General features: G+C 39.8%; 1 protein-coding gene across 6 annotated transcripts in view; it reads right to left on the bottom strand.

Moving 5' to 3' along the window:
- slc4a11 (solute carrier family 4 member 11) overlaps positions 1-25,809 on the bottom strand; it is a 300,006-nt gene that overhangs the window by 119,295 nt on the left and 154,902 nt on the right. For all 6 annotated transcript variants that reach the window (XM_062980865.1, XM_062980863.1, XM_062980861.1 and 3 more), the window contains exon 3: positions 7,858-8,010. In XM_062980865.1, the coding sequence (XP_062836935.1) occupies positions 7,858-8,010 (153 nt within the window). The remainder of the gene's footprint in view (positions 1-7,857; positions 8,011-25,809) is intronic.

The raw sequence follows: 25,809 nt of genomic DNA, 5'->3' as shown, positions 1-25,809 counted from the left end.
AGTGTTCGACTTGTGATTTTGTGAAACGAAATCCAGCATACCTATCTTGTTTGCTGTGTCATACATCGTCGTTGTGTCAATAATAATAATAATAATAATCACGGCACAGAAATGGCACAGGATGAAGATCATGGCTGGCGGAACAGAAATGAAATGGAGAGGTTGTTCTTATCTGCACCCTTTTCCCTGGCACATAAATCTTGGAACGAGTCTTATTTCCTTCTGTCTAAACACACGCCAATTATGCACCGGTGTTTGGAAGGGGAGGTGGGTTGAAAACCCAGGAAGCCCATTCGGAGTCCGTGCTCACAAGGCGCACAATCGGCGCATCCATTTTCCATTCTTCGATGCCCGAAGTGGCTCGCGTCCCGCCCCTGACATCAGGTTTCCAAAATAGGCATTTTCCCTTTTTTATCAGATGGAGATCGTGGGGTCCGCATTGTGCCTGGCGACATGAAAAGGGCCTCGGCATTAATGCGAGGAAACGCGGCCATTGTGTGCAGAGGATGCCCAGACTGATCGTCTCTGGGCGCACGCTCTCCCTGGGATTCCTTGGCGCCACCAGAGTGGCTTTCTATGGGCTTCCCTTGCACTCCCCGTTACACAAACAACCTTCGCCAGCCTCCGTGGGGAAGCACTTGTTTTGCTAGACAGGCTGCAATGTGCTGCCTGTGTCCAGGCGTTCGCCCGGAGCGCCTTTCAGGAAACTGTTGACTCGGGGATCGAGGAATGATCTATTGTTGCCGGAGGGTGGAACAAATCCCCATAAAGCGGGCTGTAAAAGTGTTAAAAGTGTAAATTTCTGCCCCATTATTGTCGCTGACAAAAGCCATATCCTGCCGACCAAGTGGGTTTACATCAAAACACTTGACGGCTAAGAAAACATAAAGAAAACATGACAGATTGTAGGCACCATGACTTTACTTTTTATATACAGTAGAGTCTCACTTATCCAACATAAATGGGCCGGCAGAACGTTGGATAAGCGAATATGTTGGATAATGAGGAGAGATTAAGAAAAAGACTGTTAAACATCAAAAAAGGTTATGATTTTACAAATGAAGCACCAAAACATCATGTTACACAACAAATTTGGCAGAAAAAGTAGTTCATTACACATTAATGCTATGTAGTAATTACTGTATTTATGAATTTAGCACCAAAATATCACAATGCATTGAAAACATTGACTACAAAAATGCGTTGGATAATCCAGAACGTTGGATAAGTGAATGTTGGATAAGTGAGACTCTACTGTATTTATTAAAATGTTTGCAATGTAAGTATTGTTACACAATTTGCAAAGGCAAATCCAACCTTCGCTTATCGAACCTTCACTTATACAATGTTCTGTATTATCCAACACAGTCTGCCTTTTAGTAGTCAAAGATTTTGTAGTCAATGTTTTCAATACATTGCAATCTATTAGTGCTAAAGTTGTAAATACAGTAATTACAGTAGAGTCTCACTTATCCAACATTCACTTATCCAACGTTCTGGATTACCCAACGCATTTTTGTAGTCAATCTATATTTATTTATTACGGTCGATGACCAGCAACTTTTTGTAGTCAATGTTTTCAATACATTGCAATCTTTTAGTGCTAAAGTTGTAAATACAGTAATTACAGTAGAGTCTCACTTATCCAACATACGCTTATCCAAAGTTCTGGATTACCCAACACATTTTTGTAGTCAATGTTTTCAATACATTGCAATCTTTTGGTGCTAAAGTTGTAAATACAGTCATTACAGTAGAGTCTCACTTATCCAACATTCACTTATCCAACGTTCTGGATTACCCAACGCATTTTTGTAGTCAATCTATATTTATTTATTACGGTCGATGACCAGCAACCTTTTGTAGTCAATGTTTTCAATACATTGCAATCTTTTAGTGCTAAAGTTGTAAATACAGTAATTACAATAGAGTCTCACTTATCCAACATTCACTTATCCAACGTTCTGGATTATCCAACACATTTTTGTAGTCAATGTTTTCAATACATTGCAATCTTTTAGTGCTAAAGTTGTAAATACAGTCATTACAGTAGAGTCTCACTTATCCAACATTCGCTTATCCAACGTTCTGGATTATCCAACACATTTTTGTAGTCAATGTTTTCAATATATCATGATATTTTGGTGCTAAATTCGTAAATACAGTAATTAGTACATAGAATTACTGCGTATTGAACTACTTTTTCTGTCAAATTTGTTGTATAACATGATGTTTTGGTGCTTAATTTGTAAAATCATAACCTAATTTGATGTTTAATAGGCTTTTCCTTAATCCCTCCTTATTATCCAACATATTCACTTATCCAACGTTCCGCCGGCCTGTTTACGTTGAATAAGTGAGACTCTACTGTATATCTATATCTATAAAAATGTAGTGTACATTTGTAGGACTGAGTAAACAACAAAACCACTGAACCAAATCACACCAAATTTGGCCACAATATACCAACACATGCAAGGTAGTCCTTCACTCAACCCCCCCCCCAAAAAAAAACACACGGATTCCCCTAGGTATGACACAGCCAGGCATTGAAGCTGCAAGGCTATTCAGTGCAATTCATCCAGACCAACAAATGATTAACCTTGGTAGAAGGTGGCGGCCAGGCTTTGAAGCAGCGATACTACTCTGTACTATTGAAGCTGACCAACCAAAGATTCCGCTAGGCAGCAAGCAGCCTGTGATACCTCAGGCGCCTTTGGCCCCTGACCCTGTGGCCATTGCTGACCAGGACGAAGAAGACTTTGGTTTTCTCCCACGTCAGCAAGATTCAACTCCTTTCCAGATGCCTTCTATTGACATTTCCGAGCCAGCGCCAATTAAGGATGCCCTTGAAACAGTGCCGGCTCTCCCAGATTCTCCTGACGAGTTAGTGTTTGATCACAGGGCTTTTTTGAAAACAGAGAGATCACAGAGACAAAGCTTGAGGAGAAGCGCCAGATTAGCAGACCATGGTGACTATGGCTAAGCTCCGTTCTCTTGGGAAGAATTAGAGAGTCAGGCACCTGGCTTGGGGGAGCTTATGAACTTCAATAAAAGTATTGCGCTGGAAACTTTCCTTTGCGGTGTCAACGTTACTTCTTACTGAGAAGCATCATCGTCTCTAGCTCCTGAATTCCAAGTGGTCTGACGGTGCGCTTACTCCTGAGTAGACCGGGCGCCGGTCTACCTTCTTGCCCAAGTTTGGACTGCGTTTCAGCTCCAGCACATCCAGCTTGTGCCTTGCCTTGAAATCTTGCTTTTGGACATTTTCTCCAGAGAATTCATCTGTGCTACCTTGCTCCTTTTCCCCACTCAATACTCAAGCTGAGTTTGAGTGTGTTTCGGTTTCTGGACTTTGGACCTTAATATTGAACGTAAGACTTTCACTTATTGGACTAATTTTGATCTTTCCTGAAAGGTCAATTGCTTGTTCAACTTTTCTGCTTATTTTCTTTTGGAACTTTATTTGCTTCAATAAAGATATTATACTGTATTGGTCTCTGTGTTGGTTTTCAGTGCTCTCGCTGCCCAGGTGTGTAACACAGCCAAGCTTTGAAGCAGCGAGCCTATTCGTTGCAATTCTAGCAGCCCGGAAAACCATTCCCTTAGAACGTAAGTACGCAGCCTTCCAAGCAGCAAGCCTATTCCATTGCGTTCCAGCTCACCAAGCAAGGATTCACATAAGAAGAAAACGGCCAGGTTTTGAGGCTGCAAGGCTATTCACTGCTATTCAACCTGGCCAACAAAGCAGTTCCATAAGTCACAGCAATGTGTGGCCGGGCACAGCTAGTGTATGTATATATGTGTGTGTGTGTGTGTGTGTGTGTGTGTGTGTGTGTATGTATGTGTGTGTGTGTGTGTATATATATATATATATGGTTGGAGGAGCCCCGGTGCCGAAGTGTGTTAAAGCTCTGAGCTGCTGAACTTGCAGACCGAAAGGTCCCAGGTTCAAATCCCAAGAGCGGCTTGAGTGCCTGCTGTTAGCTCCAGCTCCTGCCAGCCTAGCAGTTCAAAAACATGCAAATGTGAGTAGATCAATAGGTACCGCTTCGGCTGACAACGCCGGCTCTTCGGCTTAGAAATGGAGATGAACACCAACCCCCAGAGTCAGACATGACTAGACTTAACGTCAGGGGAAACCTTTACCTTTATATATGGTTGGAGGTATCTTAAAAATATACCAGTTCCGACTTACAAACAAATTCAGCTTAAGAACAAGCATACAAAATCTCACTGCCTGTATGTCCCACCTTCTCCTTCCAAACCATATTCTCCCCTTGGTACATTCTTTGCAGGCTCAAGATATGTGACTTTGAAGCATCTAAAAGTAGCAAGGAAATGGCCAGAGCAAGATCTCCAGGCCCCTTCTATTCATTCCAGAGGGGTGTTTTCTCTGGAACTGAACAATGCAAGGGTTTTTTTCTCTTTCAAATAGCCAAGAGGTGAAGAATAGCACAATCGATTGCATAAATAGAAGGGAGGGAAAAAGCAAGACACGGTCTACGGCAGCAGCATGATAAGGAGGTGACATTCAGCCATTCTTCCGCCTAACCCCACCCCCAGATTGTAATGTGCTAAATGTAGCTCCTGCTAATTTGGCCTGGGGTTGGTCCTCCCATTACACACCCATCCCAGTTTCACCCTGACTGCATTGTCCATTTTTCATTCAGAGAGAAAATACTTGAGTTGCAGGGACACACATCCTGTTGGGCAGGGGTCCTCAAACTTTTTAAGTGGAGGGCCAATTCACAGTCCCTCAGACTGCTGAGTGGCCGGACTAGGATGAAACAGTAAACAATTAGGATTGTTTTTGTGTGCCTTCAAGTCATTTCAGACTTAGGTCAACCCTAAGTCTAAAGTTTAGGACAGAGGCCAGGTCAATGACCTTGGAGGGCCTTAGTTTAGGGACCCCTGACCTAGACGATTTTATTTAACCCTCTGTGCTTCTGGATCAATAAATTCCACTTGTTTTTATCACTTAGATTCCACCGGCAAAATTATAGTTGACCCTCTTTCTGTCTCCACAGATTCTCCGTCTGTTGTGACTCAGCCTTTGTATGACTCTGATGAGGATTCTGGGATGCAGTTTCAAGATGATGGGATTCAGGTGCAGGATGTCTCTGCTGTGGGAGATGAGGAGCAGGGAGGCTTTCCCACGGGAAGAAATGATGTTGTTACTGATGATGGTTTTCAGGTGCAAGAAGCAGGAAGGGAGAGCAGCTCCCAGCCTCAGCCTGACAACACTAACGAGCCCCGTGGCCGCTTCTCTAGATCGGGCTAGTCATTTGGAAGTCTCAGAATAGCAAATAAGAGGGAGGGCAAAGGGCAAAGAAATGCCTTCATGCTATGCTATTAAAACACTCTGCTGAGAGGGAAATCTTCATCAAAACAATTCCTCGCTTGAATCAAGAACTAAGTCTGCTTTCCTGCATTATCTTATAGCCTGGATGTATCCTCGTTTCTGGGACTTTGGCTTCATTTTAAGGACCTTGCTTCATGCCTAATGTTTCCATGGATTTGTGCTTATAGCCTTGTTTTTGGCATTATCTTTTAGAACTGAACTTTTGCCTTTTATGAGCTAACTTTTCCTAATATCCTAATAAACTACAAAAGACTACGCTCTGTGTGCAGCCTGGTGTCTTTAGCAAGGTGAAGCTAACCTGAGGTGCAACACCGTCCACCATAAGGCTTATGCAGCCATCCATGAAAATGAGTTTAATGCCCCTGATATAGAGGATAGATCATACTACGAACAACAGAATTATAGAGCTGGAAGGGATCCCCAAGGGCCATCCAGTCCAACCCCATGCTGGCATGCAAGAAGACATCTCCTAGCAGATGGCCACCCAGCCTCTACTGAAAAACCTCCAGAGAAGGAGACTCCATCAGTCTTCAAGGCAGCATACTGACCCATGTTCTGGCCTCTAGAGCAGCGCAAATGGGGACAACAAGTGCATGAATCCTGTAGCCTGCATGATGATTGGGGATACTAGGAGAAAGTTATCACACACAAGAGCTAACTCTCTTGTGTGTAGCTCCTTTGTGTGTGCCCAGTCTCTGCCAATAATCCCCAGTCCCTTCTGTTCATTTCCTGTTCACCTGGTAGACCAAGTCCCCCATGGCTCAAGCACCTGCTGTGACATTAACACAGCCGGCATTGCGCAGGGACACAAGCCAACACAACTGGAATGCTGGGCGGAAATTGTGTCCTATAAAGATGGTGCTGACTACAGACTTTGCCTTCCTTTGAAACCATATTTTCCCTTTCTGTTTCTGCAATCAACTACCGCATTGCAAGCATTACACTATCTAACATGAATTTTTGTTCCTGGGTTATAAATGTCATTTTCTAATTGGTTCTATCATAAAAACATAGGAAAAGTTTATTAAATTGCAAAAACATCCTGCAGCAGCTTGCAACTTCAAAACCTGGCTGATTCCTGCCTTGGGGAGTCCTTTGTTGGGAGGTGTTAGCTGACCTTGATTGTTTCCTGTTTGGAGATCCCCTGTTTCCTTAGAGTTGTTCTTTATTTACTGTTCAGATTTTAAAGTTTTTTAAATACAGTAGAGTCTCACTTATCCAACACTTGCTTATCCAACATTCTGGATTATCCAACACATTTTTGTAGTCAAGGTTTTCAATATATCATGATATTTTGGTGTTGAATTCGTAAATACAGTAATTACTATATAGCATTACTGTGTATTGAACTACTTTTTCTATCAAATTTGTTGTAAAACATGATGTTTTGGTGCTTAATTTGTAAAATCATAGACTAATTTGATGTTTAATAGGCTTTTCCTTAATCTCTCCTTATTATCCAACATATTCGCTTATCCAATGTTCTGCCGGCCCATTTATGTTGGATAAGTGAAACTCTACTGTACTAGTAGCCAAATTTTGACCATTTTCATGGTTTCCTCCTTTCTGTTAAAATTATCCACATGCTTGTGGATTTGAATGGCTTCTCTGTGCAATCTGACATAGTGGTTGTTAGTGTCCAGTATTTAATTAGCATTAAATTAAATGGCAAGGCCATTCAGTGCTAATCAAGGTGGCCAATTGCACCGTTCACACTTGCCTCCAACAGACAAGAGTTCTTTCTCCCAGCCTGGACATTATTCCAGATATATAAACCCCACTTGCCTCATTTCCAATAGATCTCACAACTTCTGAGAATGCCTGCCATGGATGTGGGCGAAACATCAGGAGGGAATGCTTCTGGAACATGTGGCCAAAAGAAACCTCCCCAAATATTCCAGTTTCAGTCCTTTTAAAAAAAGTATGTAGTGCCCTGTTTGTGCTTCTTATGCACAACCTCTGAGGATGCCTGCCATGGATGTGGGCGAAACATCAGGAGGGAATGCTTCTGGAACATGTGGCCAAAAGAAACCTCCCCAAATATTCCAGTTTCAGTCCTTTTAAAAAAAGTATGTAGTGCCCTGTTTGTGCTTCTTATCCACAACCTCTGAGGATGCCTGCCATAGATGTGGGCAAAACGTCAGGAGAGAATGCTTCTGGAACATGGCCATACAGCAACCCAATGATTCCGACAACATATACCAATCATACTCAGCCACAATGATGATGATGATGATGATGATGATGGTGATGATGATATAAATATAATAATAATAACAGCAGCAGCAGCATCTCTACAAATGTCAAACCTGTGTCAATATATTGTACATCTATTGTTTCTTAATAAGTGTGATATTAAAATTTATCACTAAAACTTGGGGAAAAGAGAAAAAAAAAACCAAACCTGCAGCGTCAATGTAAGCGAAAGGCATCAAAGTGGAACAAAAATATTAAAGTAAGTAAATAAAAGTTTGTTGGCCTTGGAGCTTTACCTGTAACATTCTGCGGTACGTCCAAGTTGACATTCACAAAGAACCTGATGCTGTCCCCGGATACGATGGAGGAATTTACGGTGTCAAAGAGCTCTTCTCCCCCGACCTCTTCTTTGTTCTCGCAGCCATCGTCTGTATCGCATTTAAGGTAACCTGCAACAACGACAACAACAACATGCATTACTGTCATGCATCCCAAGAAATGAATTAAAATTGAGCTTTTTTCCCCAAAGGGCTGTGAAAAATGGTGGCTTTGTCTTCCAAACTGGCATCCTCCACAAGGTCCTGGATTGCAACTTTCATAAGTCATAGAAGCCATCCTAATCTTCTGCCATGTAGGGACACCCAATCAAAGCTCTCCGGACAGATGGCCATAGAATCATAGAATGGCGGATGGCCATAGAGCAATGATGGGCAAGCTTTTGCGCTTGGTGTGTCAAAATTCACCAAAAATCCTAGCATGACTTGGGTGGTATGTCACTTTGAGAGAGAAAAACCCCACAATTTTGCAATATGTATAGTTTAAATAACAAAAATATATAATTGTAATATATAACTGTATTTAATAAATCAAAAACTATTTACTACCCTTATTTCCATGTACAACGATCTATGGTACCTCTTGCAGTTTCCACGCTGATTTCTCTCTATTCTAGTTTCAGTGTAGTCATGAATAATGAATAATATAATAGTAATAATATGATAATATACTACAATAATAACAGAATAATAATAGAATTTTATATATCTATATATATAAAAGGATAAAGTTGCGGGCGCAGTGACTATAACAACAAAACTAAACATCCCAGAAATACGAAACTTGGCAACACTATGCAAAAGCCTTGCCTCCCGGTTACAACAACACAATCACACCACAAAACCACAATCCGGACCCACAAAACTGACAACAACACATCATGACTATAACAACACAACTAAACGCCCCAGAAATACAAAACTTGGCAATACAACACAAAAGCCTTGCCTCCCAGTTGTAACAACACAATCACACCACAAAACCACACTGGACCCACAAAACTCACAACAACGCATCGTGACTATAACAACACAACTAAACGCCCCAGAAATACGAAACTTGGCGACACAACTCAAAAGCCTTCCCTCCCGGTTGGAACAACACAACCACACCACAAAACCACAATCTGGACCCATAAAACTCACAACAATGCATCGTGACTATAACAACACAACTAAACTCCCCAGAAATACGAAACTTGGCACACAACTAAATGTCCCAGAAATACAAAACTTGACAACACAATGCAAAAGCCTTGCCTCCTGGTTGTAACAACACAACCACACCACAAAACCACAATCCGGATGCACAAAACTCACAACAATGCATCGTGACTATAACAACACAACTAAACGCCCCAGAAATACAAAACTTGGCACACAACTAAACGCCCCAGAAATACAAAACTTGACAACACAACGCAAAAGCCTTGCCTCCCAGTTGTAACAACACAACCACACCACAAAACCACAATCCGGACCCACAAAATTCACAACAATGCATCGTGACTATAACAACAAAACTAAACGCCCCAGAAATACAAAACTTGGCAAAACAACGCAAAAGCCTTGACTCCTGGTTGTAACAACACAATCACACCACAAAACAAAATCCGGACCCACAAAACTCACAACAGTGCATTGTGACTATAACACCACAACTAAACGCCCAAGAAATACAAAACTTGACAACACAATGCAAAAGCCTTGCCTCCTGGTTGTAACAACACAATCACACCACAAAACCACAATCCGGACCCATAAAACTCACAACAATTCATCGTGACTATAACAACACAACTAAACGCCCCAGAAATACAAAACTTGGCACACAACTAAACGCCCCAGAAATACAAAACTTGACAACACAACGCAAAAGCCTTGCCTCCTGGTTATAACAATACAACCAAACCACAAAACCACAATCTGGACCCACAAAACTCACAACAACGCATCATGACTATAACAACACAACTAAACGCCCCAGAAATACAAAACTTGGCAACACAACACAAAAGTCTTCCCTCCTGGTTGTAACAACACAACCACACCACAAAACCACAATCTGGACCCAAAAAACTCACAACAACGCATTGTGACTATAACAACACAACTAAACCGGATGACCATCTGTCTGAAAGGTTTGGGTGGGTTCTTCCTCCATGACAAAAAGAAAGAAAGGGGTTGGACTGGATGCAAACTACAAATTCCAGCACGCCATGGCATGGAGTCCATGCATTTCAATTAAAGGCCTCTTGCTTCTCCCTTTCCCCGCCATCCAACCCATTGACCCAGTTCCATGGCTCCGCAGGCAGGAAAGGCTAGGACAAATAGAAAGAAGGAAGGAGGGAGGGAAGGGAAGCGAAGGAACGCCAAGTACAAGAGCCCTCCCTCTCTGCCTGGAAAGCCAAGAGCAAAAGGGAGAGAAAGGCCATTGATCCGGTTATATTTACCCTCCTTTCTGACCAGTGTGTTCTTATCAGCGAGCTCAGGATCGGAGCAGAGAAAGGGAACAGCATAGGAATAAAGGAAACAAGGAGAGCACCCACTCTATCTATCCATCCACTCATCTATCCATCCACTCACCCACTAATAATAAACACCTACACAGGCAAGAATCAGCCATGCACTGAGTCTACAAGGCCATTCAGTGCTCATCCACCTCCCCAATCCCTACATTCACACTTGGCCTCCAAAAAAACAATTACAATAATAACAATGACAACAACAACAATAAGAATCAACACCATCACAGGCAAGAAGCAGCCAGGCACTGAGACTGAGAGGCCAGTCAGTGCTACACTGGGCCTCCAAAAAACAATACAGTAGCATCTAACTTATTCAGCCTTCATGACCTCTACAACAACAATAATAATAAACACCTACACAGGCAAAACAAAAAAAACACTATTGTACCACAATAAGATGTAAACCGCACTCAGCAGAATCAGACGTCACGATTAACAACAAACCAAAGATAACAGGGATCTCAAGCAATTATCAATCAACACAAAAATTGAGGAAGGTAACAGACTTCAAATGCTACTACTAATGTGAGTATAAAGAAGGGTGGAGGTCACAGCATAAATACAACCTAATGTAGACTGACCAACACCACCAGACTAAGCCACAGCAACGCGTGGCCGGGCACAGCTAGTATATATATAAAAGGGTAATAAAATTTCGGCCTAGGACAAAACAACAAAATCACACATCCCAGAAACACTAAACTTGGCAGCACAACCCCTCATCCATGCCTCTACGTTCATACAACAAAAAGAAAAGAAAAATAAAGTCCTAATTAGAGGGAGAGGAATAATTGTTTTTATCCAATTGCTGCCAGTTACAAGGCTAAGCTCCGCCCACTTGGTCTCCTAGCAACCCACTCAGCCCAGGGGACAGGCAGAGTTAGGCCTCACTTAGGCCTCTTCCACACTGCCTATAAAATAGAGATGTATATAAAATAGAATGTTATTTTAGATATATACATGTAATGTGCATAATTCCCATGGAGTAAACAACAAAACCACTGGACCAAATCACACCAAATTTGGCCACAAAAGACATAGTCATCCAATCAATCTGCAGGCGGCAGCGTGTCAGTAAAAATGTCTAGGCGTGTCAGTGCTGACACGCGTGTCATAGGTTGGCCATCACCGCCATAGAGTCATAGAAGGCATGCAAAGACGCACATTCATGTGCATATTGTGTTTGATGTGGATAAACTCACAGAATCATACAACTGGAAGAGATTACAAGGGCCACTCAGTGCAACTCCCTTCTGCTGTGCAGGAAGACACAATCAAAGCACTCCCAGGAGATGGCCATCCTGCCTCTGCCTAACAACCTCCAGAGAAGGAGACTCCACTGGACGCCAAGTCAGCACATTCCATTATCCATCAGGAAGCTCTTCCGAATGTTTAGATGCCATTTGAATCCATGGCTCCATTGTGTCCTAGTCTCCAGAGCAGCAGAAAGCATGCTTGCCCTCTTCTCCTCAATATGACATCATTTTAAGCATTTAAAAATGGCTATTGTCGCAGATTGATGATGATAACAAAAATGCAGGAACTTTACTAACTCCAAGAAATCAAAAACAGTAGTATTTACAATGATCCCTCTGATCGCTTACAGAAGTCCACAGTCATAAACATTCCTTTCTCAATCCACAAATCTGCTTCAGAGAAGAATACAGTCCTGGTTCTTCTCCCTCTTTTCTCAGCAGCAAACAGGCCTCAAAATAGCAAGGCCTCTCTGAGTACACACTGCTCTCTATACCAGCAGTACCCAGTCAGCACTGAAAAACTTGTCCAAACTGGTTCTGCAGCAGCAGAACAGAAACAGTATTAAATCAATCCCAAGATCTTTGCAGGCTCAGCCAATAGGCTTCATGCACTTCATTTTCCAGTTAACACACACAGCATCCTGCCTTTTGCAAACCATGACAGCTATCACATCTCTTCCAAACTTCACGTGCCAAAACATTTTGTGGAAATTACTCTGTACAGAATACACATGGATTAATCTTATTTTTGCATGAGCCTTGTGAGGACTTTGCAGAATTCTCATGCAACAGGCGCATGGCTTTGTCATGCAAGGTTGCATTTCTCCTCAAGGTTTGTGTTGTTGTTGTTGTTGTCCATGACTGATGTTATTTGTATAGCAATACTGCACCAAGAAAGCCAAAACAAAACGCCAGACTTAGCTAAACAATTTTTTTGCTGCTGAATTATTCATTCCGACTGGGTTTCCCGAGGGTCAGGAAAACCCGTTTTCGAAGCCAAGAAATGAATAATAAATAGGGGAAATTAATTCCTCGTGTTGGATAAATATTTGAAGACGCGAGTCCAAAGCTTTGCTCCATCAGGAAGGGATTGGGAAATTACTCATCCTTAACAACAACAAGTACCTCAAAATCTTACTTAGATTCTGAGGATGATAAGCAATATTTATTTATGTATTGTTATTGTTATCATTATTGGGTTGTTGTGTGTTTTCCAGGCTATATGGCCATGTTCCAGAAGCATTCTCTCCTGACGTTTCACCCACATTTATGGCAGGCATCCTCAGAGGTTGTGAGGTACAGAGGTTGTGAGGATGCCTGCCATAGATGTGGGAGAAACGTCAGGAGAGAATGCTTCTGGAACATGGCCATACTGCCCGGAAAACACACAACAACCCTGTGATTCCGGCCATGAAAGCCTTCGACAACACTTTATTACTATTGTTATTCACAGTAATAAATTAAGAAATTAACACTCTGAGGGTGCATCTGAACTGGAGAATTAATGCAGTTTGATACCACTTGAACCGCGATGCATGGCTCATTGATATGGAATGTCAAAGAGATAAGCAAACACTATAAAGGTTCAAAACATAAAAAGAGCTATACTCTATACTCAGAGAGGCCTGACTATTGCTGTGGCCTTTGCAAGATGCTCTAATATACACATCTCTTTTTATGTTTTGAACCTTTATAGTGTTTGCTTATCTCTTTGACATTGTCTAGTATAGACATTTGTGTGTATTTATCATTGATATGGAAGCCTGGAAGTTGCAGTTTTTGAAAAATCTTTAGCCTTTTCTGCCAAACTACAAATCCAAAATCCCATAGGCCACGGCAATTAAAGTGGTGCCAAACCAAAGAAACTTATGGATAGATTTCTCTTTTTTCAAGACGTGGGTTAATTCCTGACCAAACACTGAACAAATGCCTTGATCAATTGCACTGCTTAGAGGCAAGGCTGTATATTAAAATAACTCCCACTCAAATGATTCCATGCCATAACGAGTAGATGGAGCTCATTACGAGAAGAGGTGTTGATAATAGCCTTCAGCGGATAAGGTTTAAAAGGTTATGGCCAGGAGAGAACCTGATTAATTCATGAAAGATGGCCTCTATTGGTCTTCCAATAAAGACCCACTCTTGTCAGCCTAAACAGGCGCAATGGGTTAAACCCTTGTGCCGGCAAAACTGCTGACCAAAAGGTGGGCAGTTCGAATCCGGGGAGTGGGGTGAGCTCCTGTCTGTCAGCTCCAGCTTCCCATGTGGGGACATGAGAGAAGCCTCCCACAGAATAGTAAAACACCCAAGAGTCCCCTGGGCAACGTCCTTTCTGATGACCAATTCTCTCACACCAGAAGCAACTTGCAACCTGGGGACCACAACCAGACACCATGAAGACATCTGCCCTTGTGCTTTGCCACTCTGCAGCTGAATATGCATGCCCCGTGTGGAATACATCTCACCACGTTAAAACAGTGGATGTGGCTCTTCATGAGACATGTCACATTATCACAGGATGTCTACGCCCTGCACTGTTGGACAAATTATAATGTTTAACCAGTATTACACCACCCTGACATCTCTGTCCCATCCTCTGTACAGATATCAGCCAGCATGCCAACACCTTAAATAAAAAAAGAGTTTCCTAAGATTCACAGAGGAACACCTCAGCAAGCGAGAGTCCAAAAGTGGAAGGCTAAAACCCAGAACCTCAATCCATGGCTGGTACCAGATTAGAGACCCTCTCCTGGGTACACAAAGGACTGGGAGACTTGGAAGGTGCTGAATGTTAATGTGGGATTTGTGTATTGGTAGTGTTTAAATGAAATTTGTGTCTGGCATGTATTGCAATACTGATTGCATCATCCAGAGTATGCTATAGTCTGTAAAGAGTTAATGACGGAGAAGCTGTGTTGACCTTGATGAGTGGCTGGAACCTTGGGAGTGTCCAGACACAAGTGTGTTTGTACATTACTGATTGCATCAGTTGAGATCTTGCTCTGTTCTGAGTTGTGTCTGCCTAGAGTGAAAGCCAAGTCCTGTGTTCGTCTGCAAGTCTGTTTGTCTTGTACAGTAAAGCTTTGTATATATTTTTAACATTGTCTCTGACGTCTCTTTGTTCTGTGTTCCATTGACAACATACATCTGCTGCTACGCTGCGAATTACTCTAACACTGAATAGATGGTGCTCTGGGACCATGAGATGCAGAGACAACCTTAAGAAATGGGACCACAAAGTGGAGTCCATGACATGCGAATGTGGAGAAGAACCAACCACAGACCACTGACTACAATGCAACCTGAGCCCTGCCACATGCACAATGGAGGGCCTTCTTAGAGTGACACCTGAGGCACTCCAAGTGGCCAGCCCCTGGTCAAAGGAGATTCAGTATAATGCCAAGTTTGTAACTTTGTTTGTGTTTTTTCTATACATTATAACTGTATTCTCAATTCGCTCCTGACATGATAAATAAATATTTCAGAGGAAGGAAAAGGCAAAGTCACCTCTGAGTATTTCTTGCCTAAGAAAACCCTATAAAATTAATGGGGTCATCACAAGCTCTGAGGATGCCTGCTATAGATGTGGGCGAAACGTCAGGAGAGAATGCTTCTGGAACATGGCCACACAGCCCGAAAGACATACAACAACCCTGTGATCCCGGCCATGAAAGCCTTTGACAACTCATCATTCCTTGGAAGTGTTTCTTGATGACTAATCTTACACACCTCACATTAGGAAATAACATAATCTCCCTGGAGATATCCGACAGGTTCCTACCCTGCTGGGATTCAGAAGGGCCGTGAAAACATGGTTATGTGCCCAAGCTTTTGATGAGTAAATGACAAAGTTGACATGGCCTGATTTAAGGATGGAGCAGGAGGATCTTGGATGAATGGAATTAATTATACAGTAGAGTCTCACTTATCCAACGTTCTGGATTATCCAATGTTGGATAAAAAGGAGGGATTAAGGAAAAGCCTATTGAACATCAAATTAGGTTATGATTTTACAAATTAAGTACCAAAACATCACGTTTGACAACAAATTTGACAGATAAAGTAGTTCAATACGCAGTAATGCTATGTAGTAATTACTGTATTTACGAATTTAGCACCAAAATATCATGATATATTGAAAACATTGACTACAAAAATGCGTTGGATAATCCAGAACGTTGGATAAGTGAGTGTTGGATAAGTGAGACTCTACTGTATTATCCAGCCTGGTTTCCAGAATGAGACAGGATCTGTTTCTCTCTGGGTATTTACGAATTTGCAGAATACCTTTCAACTAGCAAGCATTTCAAGGCTCCCACGCGTGGCCTTTGATTGCAAGACGAAAATGGGTTCGCGCCCCAAAAGACAGCCAAGCGGCTTCATCAGACGCCCGGCTTGACCTCGCATGACCCCCTAATTATTGGATTAAAGCGAGACATGCAGCAGTACGCTGGATGGGGAAATCAACAGACTGAGTAATCTTACTACATGTTATTTCCTAATGCGAGGTGTGTTAGATTAGTCATCAAGAAGCACTTCCAAGGAATGCCTTTGAGCAACCCGTCATGTGAAACCACAGAGAACTTCTCTTTTGTTATGAAAGCAGGAACGAAGTTCTTAGGACGCAAAGGTAAGACAATAGTAAGATAGGAGTAACAGTCCAGTGGGAATAGGGTTGTAAACATTAGAGAGGAAAAAAGCATTTCTTCTGCTTCATTGGGGAATGAATGGAGAGAAGTCACTCATTTCTTCAAATTTAAATACAGTAGAGTCTCACTTATCCAACATAAACTGGCCAGCAGAATGTTGGATAAGTGAAAATGTTGGATAATAAGGAGGGATTAAGGAAAAGCCTATTAAATGTCAAATTACATTATGATTTTACAAATTAAGCACCAAAACATCATGTTTTACAACAAATCGAGAGAAAAAGCAGTTCAATACATGATAACATTATGTAATAATTACTGTATTTACAAATTTAGCACCCAAACTTTGCAATGTATTGAAAAATTGACTACAAAAACATTGACTACTAAAAGGCAAACTGTGTTGGATAATACAGAACATTGGATAAGCGAAACTCTACTGTATTTATGATAATCTTAGACAATCAGCTGCTTTGAGTCTCCTTCGGGAGAGATAAAGCAAAGTATAAATACAGTAGAGTCTCGCTTATCCAACGTAAACAGGCTGGCAGAATGTTGGATAAGCGAATATGCTGGATAATAAGGAGAGATTAAGGAAAAGCCTATTAAACATCAAATTAGGTTATGATTTTAAAAAATTAAGCACTAAAACATTATGTTATACAACAAATTTGATAGAAAAAGTAGTTCAATACACATTAATGCTATGTAGTAATTACTGTATTTACGAATTTAGCACCAAAATATCACGATGTATTGAAAACATTGACTACAAAAATGCATTAGATAATCCAGAACGTTGGATAAGTGAGACTCTACTGTAAATATAATAATAGTTCAATTTTTCAGTATTTCGGATTTTGGAATTCTGGATAAGGGATGTCCAATTCGTACAAGTTTAACAGATCTTTCAGAAGGATTTTGTGGACTTGTGTAATGGAACCATAAAGTTCTATTCAAATGTTACTCTATATACACAGTGCTTTTCTCCTTTCTCTTGCAAGTATTAACCAGTTCTTGGCGTCATGGAGCTAGAGGGGAATCCCAAAGGTCATCTAGTCCACTCTCCCCAAAGGGAGGAATCCATCGCTAAAGCATTCCTAACCAATTGCCATTCAGATTCTTTTTAAAAACTTCTAATCAAGACTCATCTTGATAGCAAAGCAAACTTCTATCAAAAAGTTCCTCCTAAAGTAGATATTTGCCATCCTCTGGACATTTTGGAGCTCATCAATGTCCAAAGCAGGGAGCTTTGAAATGGTTGAACAGAAGCTCTCTGAAGCTTTAGGTGCTTTTACTGCCTATTTACAGGGAAAACCAGCTGATTCCTAGTACGAGGGTTATCCAGAAAGTAGATTACATTTTGGAATTAAAAATGAACAAAGTCTAGGAGAAAACATTTACCACATGCAGTTGAAAGCCACACCCAAATACTACATCTCACGTAGTCGCCATTCAAATCTAGGCACTTACCATAGCGATGAATGAGCTTTGCAACTCCTTCCCTACAAAACTCTGCCACTTGCGTCCTCAACCACTTGTTTCCAACAATGGGGGCGTGGCTGGCAATGCAGCATTTTGGTGATGCTACGCAGCTGCGGGAAGGGGTGACTGGCTGGTTGAGGACGCAAGCGGCAGAATTTAGTGGGGAAGGAGTTGCAAAGCTCATTCATCGATATGGTAAGTGCCTAGATTTGAATGGCGACTACGTGAGATGTGGTATTTGGGTGTGGCTTTCAACTGCATGGTCCCAAATATTTTAAATAATGGAATACTCAATGACAACAAGATAATGTGACTCTCTCTGTATTTTTTTAATCACTGTTTTGCAGCAACCTCAACATTCAACTGGCTCTTTCCATTCAATTTTGCCATCAGCCAGATGATGTTTGCTTTTCCTGACGTCCAAAACTATGATTCCGCAATTACAAAAGACATACTTTAACACTCTGGCCAGGAGCCAAGAGCTTTGAATGACATTTCCTACCCGCTTTGCAAGCATCTACAGGACCCAGCAGGAGGGAGAAGAATGCATTGAATTCTTCTGGAACTTGGGATGAAAGGGCAGATTTCTTTGTTTTGGATCCAGCAAAGAGGCTCTGTATTTAACCCTTCTTCTGCCATTGGCATTTCCCTTGGACTACAATGCAATCAGCATCCGTTTGAATAGAATCCACATCTGCATTTGCCAGATAAACTACAGCGCTCTTTGATGAGAAGACCTTGTAAATCTATAACTCTCAGGATTCAATAGCATTGAGCCATGGCAGTTCAAGTGGCATCAAACTGCATTAATTCTGCATGTAGATGTGCCTCTAGTCCAACACTAAATCTATACACACACAAGTACAAGGATTGAATGAAAAGTAATGCCTCCACCTTCGTTACTTCGGTTTGGATGGGAATATTTTAATAAATCAAACACAGAAATAATCCTTAGAATGTGCTCTTTAACTACCACTATTCACTTTTCCACATCATCACCAGACAATTGGATACATTTCTGCCAACAATGAACAAGTTTTCTGAAGCCGTCACGGATGAAGTCGACACTCTGTTTCCGCAACCAGCGTCTCACAGGACCCATTGTGCACAGATCTTCCAATAGCCAAGCAAAGCAATAATGTGACCCACACGTTCTTGTGAAATGCTGATCATGCTTGAAATTTCTCCCTGAGTTATACAACGATCGCCCTGAATCAATCTGTCAACCTTTTGCTTATGAAACTCGGTGGTTGCTGTCACAGGATGTCCAAATCTTTGCTTGTCACGCAAGTCAGATGTTCCCACCTCAACATCTTTAAACTTACTCACCCAACAACGCACAGGACTCACATCAACACAATCCCCATAAGCAGCTTGCATTCTCTGATGAATCTCCTTTGGGGTGACACCTTCTGCTGTCAAGAATTCAGTGACTGCACATTGCTTAAATTGCATTGACTGACCGTCTGCGTAGGGTTCCATACTTCGCAGTTTAACAACACAACCGTTCAATGCTAAGGCATCCCGCCAAATGGAACTGTAGAGGAGAGTCTCCTGAACAAGCAAGACCTGCTGCATACCAGGACTGCCATCTGTTGAGGAGTTACGAAGGTGGAGGCATTACTTTTCATTCAACCCTCATATATGTATATGGCTAGCATAGGAAAGGTGCAAAACATGCCCCATTCCCTTTAGAGGGTATTAGGAATATTTGGGGCCACAAATTAGATACTTATTTCTTTTTGCAGTAGCAAATAATAAGGATCCCCCATGTCTTCCACAGCTCCCATCCCTAACTTACAACTATAAAGAGAAAAAGAAATATACTTCACATGCATTTTTAAACTGCTAGATGCAACAACATGCAGTAAGAGCATATGGCTGCTTGCGTCTTGAATGTCACCGCGTAGGGAATAAATGGCACATTCCCTTAATATTTACGCCGGTTATTTTTAACTGTCCTTATCACACTGCCTATTATCCTCAAGCATTCCAAAAACATTAACACTGATAAAAGGAATATTTCTGAGCCAAAGGAAAATTTAGGAAAGCAGTGCCTGGAAGACACAGATGATTCTTTTTGAGGGCTACAACTCCATGAGATGGCATACATACATAACACAGACAGAGAGCATAGATAGATAAGATAGCGTAAACAACATAGACCAGGGGTCCCCAAACTAAGGCCCGGGGGCCGGATGCGGCCCTCCGAGGTCATTTCCCTGGCCTCCGCCCTCAGTTTTATAATATAATATATTGTATATACATATAATATTGATAATATTATAATGTAATACAATATAACACTAATAATAATACCATATAATAATATTAATTATATATTCTATATTACATATAATATTACTAATAATATTACAGTATAGTGGTATAGTTCAATATAGTAATATATAATGCTAATATTGTGCTATGCTAATAATATAATATATTGTATGTACATATAATTTGTAAGCCACTCTGAGTCCCCTTTGGGGTGAGAAGGGTGGGATATAAATGTAGTAAATAAATGCAGTAAATAAATAATTAATTTTAGACTTAGGCTCGGCCAAAGTCTGACATGACTTGAAGGCACACAACAACAACAACAACAACCCTAATTAACTTGACTATCTCATTGGCCAGTAGCAGGCCCACACTTTCAATTGAAATCCTGATAGGTTTATGTTGGTTAAAATTGTTTTCATTTTTAAATATTGTATTGTTCGTTCGTTGTTGTTGTTGTTGTTGTTGTTGCACTACAAATAAGAGATGTGCAGTACGCATAGGAATTTGTTTGTATTTTCTTTTCAAATGATAATTTGGCCCCTCAACAGTCTGAAGGATTGTGGACTGGCCCTCTGCTTAAAAAGTTTGGGGACCCCTGACATAGACCAACAGCATAAATACTATAGGATGCCTGCCATAGATGTGGGCAAAACATCATGAGAGAATGCTTCTGGAGCATGGCCATGCAGCCCGGAAAACTCACAACAATACAGATAGATAGATAGATATGGATAGTATAGATAGATAGCATAGATCAATAGATCTATAAATAGACAGATAGCATAGATCAATACACAACATAGCAAAGATGGGTCAATATATAGATAGGATAGGATATTACAAATAGATAGATAGTATAGATCAATAGACAACATTGGACAGATTGATCAATCGATCAATAGCATCGACTGATAGATAGGATAGACTGGTCAATAGATAGCATAAATAGCATATATCATTAGGGTTAGATAGAGAGATCCATATGGATAGCACAGAAAGATAAATAGCATAGATCAATAATCAACATAGCATAGATAGATCAATAGATAGCATAGACAGGAAGATAGCTAGATAAGCTTAATTGCTGTAATAGCATGTTTTATGCATATGTCTTTGATGTTTTTATAGTTTTAATGGATTTAATCTACAGTTGTATGTATTTTATTTAGATATGTTATATATTTTTATATATTTGTAAGGCATTGAATTTTGCCATTTATTATGTTGTAAACCGCTTTGAGTCCCCCCAGGGGTGAGAAAAGCGGTATAGAAATACAGTTAATAATAATAATAATAATAATAATAATAATAATAATAATAATAATAATAATAATAATAAGGTAGCATAAATAGATAGATAGCATAGATCAATAGACAACATTGCACTGAATGATCGATGGCATAGATAGATAGATAGATAGATAGATAGATAGATAGATAGATAGATAGATAGATAGATAAATAGATCAATCAATATGGATGGCATAGACAGATAGCATAGAACAATAGATCGATAAATTGACAGTATAGATCAATAGACAACATAGCAGAGATTGATCAATAGATAGTATTGATAGAAAGACTGATGGTATGATAGCTCAATAGACAACACTGCATAGAGTGATCACTCAATTGATCAATAGCACAGATAGATCAATACGAATAGCATAGACAGACAGACAGATAGCATAGATAAATAGATTGATAAACAGACAGATAGCATAGATCAATAGACAACATTGCACTGAATGATCGATGGCATAGATAGATAGATAGGTAGATAGATCAATATGGATAGCATAGACAGATAGCATAGATCAATCTATATATATAAAAGAGTAATGGCATCACGGCGACCCACAAAACAACAAAACTACAGGCCCCCCAACCTCGAAATTTGACGACACAACCCATCATCCATGGCTCTAGGTTGATACAACAAAAAGAAAATAAAAATAAAGTCCTAATTAGAGAGAGAGTAATAATTGCTTTTATCCAATTGTTGCCAGTTAGAAGGCTAAGCTCCTCCAACTTGGTCTCCTAGCAACCCAATAAAAATAATAAAAAACACTAAAAAATAATTCAAAACACTAAAAAAAATAATACAATAAAATACTATAATAACAAAAAATAACTAAAAATAATACAATAAAATAATAAAATATAATAAATAAAAAGATAACTTACAATAAAATTAATTAAAAAATACAAATAACTTCAAATAAAAATTACACAACTAAAAATAATACAAGAAAATAATAAAATATAATAAATAAAAAGATAACTTACAATAAAATTAATTAAAAAATACAAATAACGTCAAATAAAAATTACACAACAATTTTAAACTAATACCACCACCGCTTTGCCACAGCAACACGTGGCCGGGCACAGCTAGTATTTTTATATATTTGTAAGGCATTGAATTTTGCCATTTATTATGTTGTAAACCGCTTTGAGTCCCCCCAGGGGTGAGAAAAGCGGTATAGAAATGCAGATAATAATAATAATAATAATAATAATAATAATAATAATAATAATAATAATAATAATAATGTAGCATAAATAGATAGATAGCATAGATCAATAGACAACATTGCACTGAATGATCGATGGCATAGATAGATAGATAGATAGATAGATAGATAGATAGATAGATAGATAGATAGATAGATCAATATGGATGGCATAGACAGACAGCATAGATCAATAGATCGATAAATGGACAATATAGATCAATAGACAACATAGCAGAGATTGATCAATAGATAGTATTGATAGAAAGACTGATGATATGATAGCTCAATAGACAACACTGCATAGAGTGATCACTCAATTGATCAATAGCACAGATAGATCAATACGAATAGCATAGACAGACAGATAGCATAGATCAATAGATTGATAAACAGACAGATAGCATAGATCAATAGACAACATAGCATGGTTGGATCAATAGATAGCATAGATGGAAAGATAGGAGAGCACAGATAGAGAGTATTGATCAATAGAAAACACTGAATAGATTGATCAATCAATCGATAGATACTGGTGGGGTGGGGAGTTGTAGTCTTTTTCAACTATGAGAAGAACAGGCAGGCAATTAATTAGAAAGTCAGGCCAACAGCAATACAGTTTTTAATTAAAAAACGCACATATTTAAATGTTGAATTACAGGCAGGGGAAAGCACAGGACGGCACCAGTAGGTAAATTTGCAAAACCAGCTGAGGTCTCATTTAGCTTTTTAATTTACCCGTTCAGTTTGGCGTTCTGCCGAAACATGGTTCTTACAAGTCCAGCAGCAGAAGTACAATGCAGATTCCTCTTAATTAAACCAAAGCCGTTTGAAGAAAGGTCAGGCTTATATATAGTTCAGCTCCATGTCACTTGATCTCTAAGTGACCAAAATATTTACAAAATATTCTCTGCGTGTCGGCCACTTCTTTCTACACACACGCATAAATAGTATTAATATTCAAAATATACAATATAGTGCAAAATATAGTATGTTTTTTTTATTTTACCAATACATAGCGACTTTTGGGACACTTTGTATTTCATATATAAGAACTTTATAATCATCTCAACCACACAGGATCCTTGCATTCCTTGCATTTAAAGGCTCAAAAGTAGAGATTTAAAGGAACTATTTGGAAAATACTACAATATGCAATGTATATGGGGTCCCTGTTAAGTCTAATAATATCAACCACAATTTCTCACTGGGTCCTTGCATTCCTTGCATTTAAAAGGTTCAAAAGTAGAGATTTAAAGGAGCAATTGGGAAAATATTACAATATGCAATGTATATGGGGTCCCTGTTATGTCGGCAAGGAAAAAATAGATTTCCCTGGTTTATTTATATTGGGGATGGGATGGTGGGAAAGGGAGAAGATAAGGGCAAAGCCATGTTGATTCTGGAAATCCTTGATCCCAGGAAATGCTTGCCAGTTTGCTCTGATTTGTAATCCTCTCTTTCACACTCAGAAAAACATACGCATCGGCCAAAAGAGACAAGTTAAGACAAGGGAGATCTAAATACTGGAGGGGAAAGTCACATGTAATTCCATCTGAATGCAAAGTTAATACAGTGCCCTGCACAAAGTGTTATTTAAAAGAAAATAAGAAGAAAATAAAGCACAGATTTGCTCCTTTGAAACACATCCCTAATGGTCCAGGCAATTCAAGTTTGCACACTTCTTTAAGCAGTTGCTTTGGAGATGGGTTTCAGCTTGGTTTTTCCCTAATTTCAGATAAAATAAGGAATTTACAGCTGCTGTGTTTGTTGAAAGGAATTTTTAGGCTGAACTTTTTCTTATCCGAAAATGCATCCAGCATTCATGCAAAGTAAGATTTATATATATTTTAATCTCCAATTGCATACATGCTGGATATAATAATAATAATAATAATAATAATAATAATAATAATAATAATAATAATAATAAAAAATTGCTGTGGATTCACCTTGTTGTGTTTCTAATAGTAATAATAATAACTTTATTCTTGTACCTCGCCTCCATCTCTCTGAAGGGACTCGGGGAGACTCACATGGGGACGAGCCCAGCAACAACATAAGTTTGCATACAATCAATAATTTAAAACAATGTAGCAATATAAATATAAACAACATAACACAACAATTACTTAAAAAACCTGAACATCAATTTCTACATATACAGAGGGTGACTGGCGCAAAAAGTAAGGTCCATGAATATATATATATACACATACACATACATACACACACACACACACACACACACACACACACACAGTAGAGTCTCACTTATCCAAGCCTTGCTTATCCAACGTTCTGGATTATCCAAGGCATTTTTGTAGCCAATGTTGTCAATATATCATGATATTTTGGTGCTAAATTCGTAAATACATTAATTACAACATAACATTACTGCGTATTGCACTGCTTTTTCTGTCAAATTTGTTGCAAAACATGATGTTTTGGTGCTTAATTTGTAAAATCATAACCTAATTTGATGTTTAATAGGCTTTTCCTTAATCCCTCCTTATTATCCAAGATATTCGCTTATCCAAGCTTCTGCCGACCAGTTTAGCTTGGATAAGTGAGACTCTACTGTACTTCTAGATATCTTTATCAATGCTTAATATTTACACAATATTAATATTTACACAAATGATCAGCCACAGCCAGAAGGGACAGAGAGTTTCATCTATGCTGACGATTGTGCCATCACCGCTCAAGCACACAGCCTTGAAATTGTTGAAAAAAAAGCTCTCCAAAGCTTTAGGTGCTCTTACTGCCTATTACATGAAAAACCATCTGATTCCTAATCCATCTAAAACACAGACCTGTGCTTTTCATCTTAAGAACACACAAGCATCTCGAGCTCTGAGGATAACCTGGGAAGGAACCCACTGGAGCATTGCAGCACAACAACATACCTGGGAGTTACTCTGGACCGTGTTCTGACTTATAAGAAGCACAGCTTGAATATCAAGCAAAAAGTGGGTGCTAGAAATAATATCATATGAAAGCTGACTGGCACAACCTGGGGATCACAACCAGACACAGTGAAGACATCTGTCCTTGCACTTTGCTACTCTGCTGCTGAATACACATGCCCAGTGTGGCTACAATTCAACATGTTAAAACAGTGCATGTGGCTCTTAATGAGACACGCTGCATTATCACAAGATGTGTACACCCTAATACAGTAGAGTCTCACTTA

Source organism: Anolis carolinensis, chromosome 5, assembly GCF_035594765.1.
Source record: "Anolis carolinensis isolate JA03-04 chromosome 5, rAnoCar3.1.pri, whole genome shotgun sequence".
In the NCBI taxonomy this organism is placed as follows: Eukaryota; Metazoa; Chordata; class Lepidosauria; order Squamata; family Dactyloidae; genus Anolis; species Anolis carolinensis.
Note: the sequence above shows the minus strand (reverse complement) of the source record. Positions and strands in the feature narration are given on the sequence as shown.